Here is an 8,249-nt window from a genome sequence, read left to right as displayed (position 1 = left end):
ATTTATCTTAAGGTGGTTTATAGCGCGTCTTGATATATTTTCTTGATATTTCACTTATATTGAGTTATGTTTATTAGTCAAAAAAAATTCATAAAGAAAACAGGAATATAGTTGTACTATATTAAAAAATTTTTTTTAATATAGTATTTTTAATGCTTTTTTTTCAGAACTAACGTCTCCTTTATTTCTCATTTTGTAGTTTAGAACTTTTAAACAGCTTTTTTAACAAGAAATTATTTTAAAAAAGATAAAAATTGGTTTCTTTTTAAAAAATACAAAACAAATAATGAAATATTTGTTTAAAAATTTTCCGTGGATCCTTTGAGATCTTAAAAATTTTCAGCGGTTTTAAGCAGTAGCAGGAACCAACACATGGTACTCTTCTTCCAGCTCAGATACCTGCTCATACACCTGCTCAGGAGCCAACACAGGCGATGAATCTGGAACAGGTTCGTTGAGGATATGTTGTGTTGGTATCGGATCAACAAATTTTAAACATTTAACCGAGATTTTAAAAAGCATTCTCCTGATATTTTGGACGTCTCGAGCTGAGAATCTTTCAGCCATTGAATATATTTTTTCCCTGCATCTTTCAATCTTTATTAAATCAGCACGACTAAAGCCTTGTTTAAACCCTTTTTTGTTCATTCTTCCGAAAGAGCACATTTCAGAAAACAAATCAAACAATTCAACAGGTCTTAAACCCTCTCGTCTCGATATGTTTTCAATCATCAATTGAATGTCAAATAAAGCAATACTTTCATTTTCCATCTTTTTTTATTTGGGAAGGAATTTATTTAACTCAAATTAAATTTTTTAAATTCTTCACATTTTCTGCGCGTTTTCACAATTTCGAAATTTTCGTACACATTGTCGAGCGCGGTGACTGTTTTTCAAGTCATTTAAATTTTTTAACTTTTGTCATGTTAAAAAATTTTTCAATTTTCGACTTTGCCGTTTTCAGATCCTTTCAGAATTTCAACTTTATATCTATTTTCCACTTTTCCATCTCGACGCTAAAAGTAACCCCATCCATGTTTTGTCGCTTTTTTCGCTTTGGAAATGGATTTGTATTCAATCACCTCGCCAGTTTCGATATGAGTTAATTTCAAAGAGAAAGGGTTTTTTTTGATTGATTTTAACCAGGAGTACTTGGGGTCATTGCTTCTTTCTTTTATGTCATGTATTCTCGGACGTCCCACGTGTCTCAATTCTTTTGCGTCTTTTAAAATTAAATCTTTATTGATCAGGTTATTTTCGAGCGCAATCGTCATCAACGGCGCCAAAGTGTTTGCCGTTTTAGAAATGCCATTTTCAATCAGCAAATTTTTTAAATACGATGTTGTGTATCTCATTTTTAAAACGGAAAGATTTTATTTAAGTCAATTCAATTTTTTAAATTCCCTTTAATATTTATTCAGATGGGTCATTAATAAACAGCAGTCATGTTGGTGCCATCGGACATGAATTTCATCATTTTATCAGAAATAACAACTGCGAATGTGACGGTACTTGCAAGAGGCGCAGTTCGATATTTAAGGTTCACCACCAGCAACTTCTGACGCCACTCTCTCTTTTTGCTTGCTGATATCAACAAAGAACAGTGGATACATTTTTATATATTCAATCAAGGACAATCCAGATTAAAAAACAAGTTCGTTTGTGCCGTAATATTTTTCATCAAACAAGAATGCATCTGAATGGGCCATGACAACTTTCCTTTCTCCAAAATTCAAGTCGTAGTTTTAATTTGGATACTTTATTCAATTAAGTGTCACGTAAAAATTGCTGACATCACAATGGTCAAATATGGATGGGTTTTCAATTTGACTGGAAGATCTGTTCTGCTGAAGTCCTAATATGATGAATCTTGGAACGCTTTTGTCAGTGATTCTTCCAAGCGACCTGGTGAATTCTGTCACTCCGGATGGAATGGCTTCCTTTCGCATTTGTTTGACTTTTAAGCCACTTGAATGGGTATCTTTTTAGCGATTAAATTCATAAAATCGTTCTTCCTCAAAATATCCAATTCAACTTGAGGCATATATAGTCTGAATTTTTTAAGGTCTATTTTTCCCGCACTGACGCTATCAGCTCTGTAAATAGCATCATCACTTTCTTTCTTTGTAAAGTTAATGGTGTGTCTGAATCCGTAAACGACTTTGTCATATGTCTCGCAAAATCCAAAACTGTGCTTCATAGGAATTCTAAGTGAGAAATGATCGTGTCTGAAGAATTTAAATCGAGATTTGTTGGAAAGTGCTCAAAAAAATCAATTTTTTCAATGCCAGTTTTGAATTCCGGATTTTCAGTAACTCTTCATCTGTCGGTATTTATCATTTTTATATGAAATTAAATTTTTTTAAACTATATTACGCTCATTCAAAATGCGCCAATTCATGTGGGTCCGAAGGACCCTAAAAGTCCTGTCTTTTACAACTGGTCTACACAGTCTAAAAAGTCTACACAGTCTAAAAAGTCTACACAGTCTAAAAAGTCTACACAGTCTAAAAAGTCTACACGGTTTCAAAATGCTTCACGCAATTCCAGTCTTGGCGTACAATTTCTCAATGGTCTTTTTACCCTTTTCAATGGCCACGTTTTTTAAAATGATATCGATGAATCTTTTAATCAATGTACCTCATTATCGACTTATACTTGTATTTGGCATATGGACACAGCCTCATTTCTCGACCCTGTATTTCCGGCATGCCAAGCAGCGATGCTTAAGTCAAGCCTTTGCACGAGCGCATTTGGATCGCTTGGAGGAAAAAAGACTCCATGACCTTTTATACCCTTTTCAGAACGCACCATTTTTTCCCAAATGGGTCTTATTATTTGTCGATATTTTTCGCTCCTTGAGGCTTTGGCTTGTTTGGATGTGAATCTTGTCCTATGGCTTCACTCTCGATCAGAATTTTTGAGTAATTTTGCAAATCTTCATCGGTAACGTCGCTCCATTTGTTGGGAGGAGTAGATTTTGTCATGAGCTCCCAAAGACCATTTGTTCCTTCGTACCTTTCTTCACCAATAATCATATCATTTCCATCCACAGACATCTCCATTTTTCCAATATACATTTTATCTCCAATTTTATTCATTTCAAATTTCTATTCTTTTTTCGATCGTAAACCTCATTGTACATGCTCAAATAGTGGGACGAAATATCACCTAATTCATATGGTTAATCCAGCTCTTTCATTGTGGGCTCGACTGGAAGATCTTTCATGCTCTTGATCACTTCTCTCACAATCTCATCCCCTTTGTTCAGGTCTTGTATTTTAAAAAAAGGTTTTTAAAATACGCGGAAAAAAACTTCAACAAAAAAACACGGACAACTTTTTTAAGTTTTTTAATTTTTTTAAAATTCGCTTGCGAATCATTTTTTAAACATGTTGCTCAAAGCTTGAATGACGTTCTCTCTTCCTTTATTGATCAAATACTCTTTTGCGATTTCGTCAGTGTTGCTTTTTGTTTTTGTCCGTATTTCATCCATCATGGACTTAAACTTTTGAAGCTCGCTTAAAATCAATTCATACTCTGAATCGCTTATTTTTCCATCCATTAAAGCTTTTGAAATGTGGTTGCTGATGGTGTTCAATTTTGACTCTGCAAGAACTTTTAATTTTTCATGCTTCTCCGCTTTTAATGCCAGTTTTTTGTTCACTTGGCCTCCCACAATGGATAAAAACCCCACTCCAATGGCAACACCCTCGCACGCAATCGCTGCTGGAATGGCAATAATGGATGTCAAGAGTTCAATTCCTGAAGTCCCCAGAGCAATGCACAGCACCTGCATCGAGTTGTCCACATTCGAAATAGTTCTGAAAGCGCGATGGTACTTTTTGCTGAGAGCCTATCTCTTTACCTTTTTATCCTCAATCTCTTATAAAATCTCGCTTATTTTTTGAAGACGGTAAATATGAGCTTCATCCGCCGGAGCCGTTGGAAGAGTCGGATACAGCTCTCCGCACGAATTGTTCTTTTCATTATATTCTATTTTTTAATTATATAAATATTTTAATTCAAATCAACGTGTATGATTTTACAAAATTTCTCGCCTTTTTTTAACGGTGACGTCCTGATTGTTGTAATTGTGAACATCCATAATGACTTCATTTACAGACTCTGAAATAACATCATCGTTTTTTCTGTAATTCAATTGATCGCTGATTTTGTTCATTAAAGTGACGACCGCAATGCCTTTTCCTAATTGCAGTCCGACTGACAGCGATTTCGTCGTGTGCAAAAGAGCTATAAATCTAATGTATTTCTGAACAAAAATCTCGTGCTCACACTTGTCCAAAAATGAGAATAATTACTCCAAAAAGCACCGGAAAAAGTTCCAAGTGGAATATGCAATACCTGCAGGGTTCTTTTAGGAAAAAAGTGCAAAGGTGAAAATGTGGCTCTCCCAAAACTTTATGATTTCACAGAAGTCCTGGTTAGACCAGAGACACGTGGTCAGCCTTGTGGTTGCATTATTTGTCGAAATGGTCATTTGAAAGCACTTCAAAAGCACCCTTTGGACAAATCTGAATCTTCAGGAGCTTCACAAAATCAAATAAGATGTTCAGAATGTCTCACACCTGTTGCAAGAGGAGTGTCACATCAGTGCAATCAATACACCTTCAAAGAAAATCTTAAAGAACGTGCTTCCGAGGATCCAAAAGCCAGTGAACAGATTGCATCGACTGTTATCTCAGCAAAACAGTCCTCACCCCATGGAACAGTCAGAATTGCGCAAAGTGGTGGAGGCCATCCCATGCCAATTACTCCGAGTTAAGGGAATCTTGCTTAATACTCCAACAGTAAAAGTACTACATAAAATGTTTTGCATTTTAATAAGGCCACTACTTTTAGGTGTCTCAAGTTAGTGTTTTTCAAATTTCTTTCCTAAAGGTCCTTCAAACCCCAAGAGACTGTTTGGTGATGTGCCACTTCTACGAGCTCAAGATCTTGTCTGCATACAAAACAGCACTCGACTGCCAAACACCAGCATCAAAAAACTTGCGTCTACATTAAACCAAGTCAAAAATAAAAAAGTTGTTGAGCCAAGATTTAAAGAAAAGTTTCTTGACATTGGAAAGCAATCGGCAGACCACTTCTCACACACATGCATATCCATTTCAACTGACAAGCAGCAGTACAGAAAACAACTTGTGATTCACTGCAAAAATCTGTCTGAGCTACTGAATGATGTCTTGTTGCAACGTCATGTTCAAGGTGACTACTTGGTGAAGTTGGGCATCAATGGTGGAGGTGGTTTCCTTAAAGTCAGTCTTGGCATTCAAGAAGAAGAAACAAGACTTCCATCCATTTCACCACCAGGTAAAAAGGCTGTGTTATTTCAAACACCCTGAGACAGTGGAGTTAAGCGCCAACTTCTGGTTGCAGTTGCGGAGGATGTTCCTGAAAGTTATGATAACCTCAAAAGCATCTTGTCTTTAATTTGTCCAAGTGGAGTAGATTGTTCTTTGTCCTGTGACATGAAGTTAGCAAACCTTGTTTGCGGGCTTCAACTCCATGCCAGCTCTCATCCATGTACTTGGTGTGATGCAGATCACCGTAACTTGTCACAATGTGGAAAACTCCGCACTTTTGGCTCAATAAGAAAGTGCTTTGCTTCATTTCAAGATTCAGGTCTGGACCACAAGAAGGCCGAGCAGTTTCAAAATGTAATCCACTCTTAGATGTGCATGACTCTACTTTTGTTCTTGACAAGATCCCACCCATGGAACTTCATCTTGGTGTGGTGAACCATTTGTTTAAAACACTGAAAGAAACCTGGGATAAAGCTGATAAATGGCCAAAAGCGCTTCACATCAAGCTTCAGCCATTTCATGGAGGCCAGTTTGCTGGCAATGAGTGCCGAAAACTTTTGAAACATGTTGATCTTCTTCAAAGACTTGCTGAAGAAGACTCAGCATCCCAAGTTTTTCCATGGATTGATACACTCAGAGAGTTTGATGCAGTTGTGTCCCCTTGTTTTGGAAATCAGTTGCAGAGTAACTATGCTGAAAAATTCACACAGTTCAAAAATTCCTTCCTTTCTACACGCCGTCTTCTTTCATGTCAAGGAAGTCATTGATCACAGGAAGGAATCTCTTGGCAAGTACAGTGAGCAGGCCACAAAGGAATTGCATCACAACTTCAGGACACATTGGGAAAGATACAAGAGGCCAATAGACCATCCAGAATATTTGCGAAACCTACAAAATTGTCTTGTTGATTTCAAGAGCAAGAACTTGTGAAAGCATTGGCTCCTCTTGAAAACCTGTTGAAATTTTTCAAGAAAATCATCATTTTGAATTTAAAATTCTGATTAAAATTAAAGGAGCGCACTGTTTGTTTTTTGAATTTAATATGTGGAAAGTGCTGTGAAGACATTTTTGATGACATAAGAAAAAATAACCTTGTATTTATTGAGAATAAAATGTTGACAAAAGCAAAAATTGTTTTATTATGATTCTCAAAGCAGTCAACACACAATTTCTGACTTATTTTTATGTTTTTTATTCCAAAGATACATGTTGTACCAATTTGCAAACTTTATTGACTATGCCGAAATCTTCAAAGTGAATTTTTTTTCTCGGACGGTGATAAAAGATTTCAAATTTTGGATTTTTCATATCAGGAAGGTGTGTATATTGTTCCCACTTAAGGGTTTTTCCGGTGCTTTTTGGAGTAATTATTCTCATTTTTGGACAAGTGTGTGCTGTCCGTTAACGTTGTAATAGGTGGGATGATCCAACTTTATTTTGGTCACAATTATATTGCCCGGCCTTTTTACCTCCAACTCTTTAATTCTTTCCTCCAAATGACCAAATTGCAAATCCAAACTTTGGACTTTTACTGAAGCGACGTTTTTAAACAACTTGTGAGGAGCATGCATTTTAATATGCGAAAAGAAAATTTTTAGGTCGTTTTTTGCAAAATTATAAGTTCTTTATTATCCACCCACGAGTTGAATGAGTCTGGGTATCCTAGCCATTTGACTAACAACTTGTTCTTTTGTTTACGAATCACTTTTTCAATTCTAAATATGTCTTGATGAGTCTTTTGCATTTCCTGTTCATAAAAAGGTCCTTGAATTTCTTCACCATTGGCGTCGGTGATTTTATACGTGGGTGGATCCATGTACTGAATTTTTGACACTGTGAAAACCTCTTCACTCCATCTCGGTGTGTACCCTTTTTCAACATTGGACTTCTTTTTAGTGATCCTCACTTTTTCACCAATCAAAAATTTTGGTTCTTGTCTTTCAGTATGTACCTCTCCATACAGATTCATGCAGACCTTTTTTTTGTTCTTTTCATCGCTGGCTTCAACTGGAGTCACTTTGATGGAAGAGTGTTTTGTGCTGTTGTAACTGCTCACCATTTCATCTAAAACGTCAATGTATTTTTTGGTGTTGTTTCTGAAAAGTATTTAAACATTTCTCCTTTCATCGTTCTGTTCCATCGTTCAACGGCGCAACATTTTTCTTCGTTTTCAGTGGAGTGTAATTGCACGTCCAGCGCTTTCACATGCTTGTTATAAAATTCTTTTCCTTTGTCCACCCACATTTTAGAACACTTTCTTTTTTCGAAGATTTTACTCAAAGCTTCAGCCACATCAAGACCCGTTTTGCTTTTTAAAGGAACAATCCATCCATACTTTGAAAACAAGTCAATCACCATGAGCAAGTATTTTACGCCGTTGTTGAATTTCGAAAACGATTGCATGTCGACTAAGTCAGCAGCCCATATTTCATCAACGTCATTCACAATCACTTTTCTTCTTTTGAAATGATGAGTCATTTTGGGTATGGGGTTCATTTCTTCAAGCATCATTTGATCCGCTACAACCCTGTTTTGCCTATCGTTGAAATACTTGTAAGCAAGGTCGTGATGATATGCCGCACTGTCCACCCAATCCACGGGTTTGCTCGATTCCTGATACATGTCTGTGGAGGTAAGTCTCTTGTCCAAGGTTGTGCCAGATCCTGCGAAGTTCATGCCAGGAATGTGCATTTCTCCTGGAAACTTTGCCCACGGCAGCTTGATTTTGCTGGATAGTTTGTTTAGTGATTCTACCAAGTCACCTCCTTTTGTGGACGATAAAAATTTATTCTTGGTCGTTCCGCAAACTTCGCAAGTACCTTTAAGCATTTTTTTGTTGTTTCTGGAGACTTCGTTCCTCAAGTGAATCGTCTCGGTTTTTCTTTTGCATTTGACGCGGTACATTTTATATTTAGAAAAATTTTT

General features: G+C 36.5%; 1 protein-coding gene across 1 annotated transcript; it reads right to left on the bottom strand.

The window, feature by feature from the left end:
• Positions 1–6,918: 6,918 nt before the first annotated feature.
• Positions 6,919–7,383, bottom strand: LOC149886367 (uncharacterized). The gene has a single exon (XM_090094377.1). The coding sequence runs from the start codon at positions 7,381–7,383 to the stop codon at positions 6,919–6,921; it is 465 nt and encodes a 154-aa protein (XP_089950503.1).
• Between the last annotated feature and the right edge of the window lie 866 nt (positions 7,384–8,249).

Source organism: Hydra viridissima, unplaced genomic scaffold (assembly GCF_058129835.1).
Source record: "Hydra viridissima isolate aposymbiotic clone 2 unplaced genomic scaffold, HvirCarnegie_v1 scaffold_7, whole genome shotgun sequence".
In the NCBI taxonomy this organism is placed as follows: domain Eukaryota; kingdom Metazoa; phylum Cnidaria; class Hydrozoa; order Anthoathecata; family Hydridae; genus Hydra; species Hydra viridissima.
The sequence above is the reverse complement of the archived record's forward strand: the minus strand, read 5'-3'. Positions and strand labels throughout refer to the sequence as shown.

What these genes read in the sequence shown, in the direction of transcription:
- LOC149886367 (XM_090094377.1), bottom strand. Translation starts at nt 7,383, where the DNA reads ATGGTGAGCAGTTACAACAGCACAAAACACTCTTCCATCAAAGTGACT.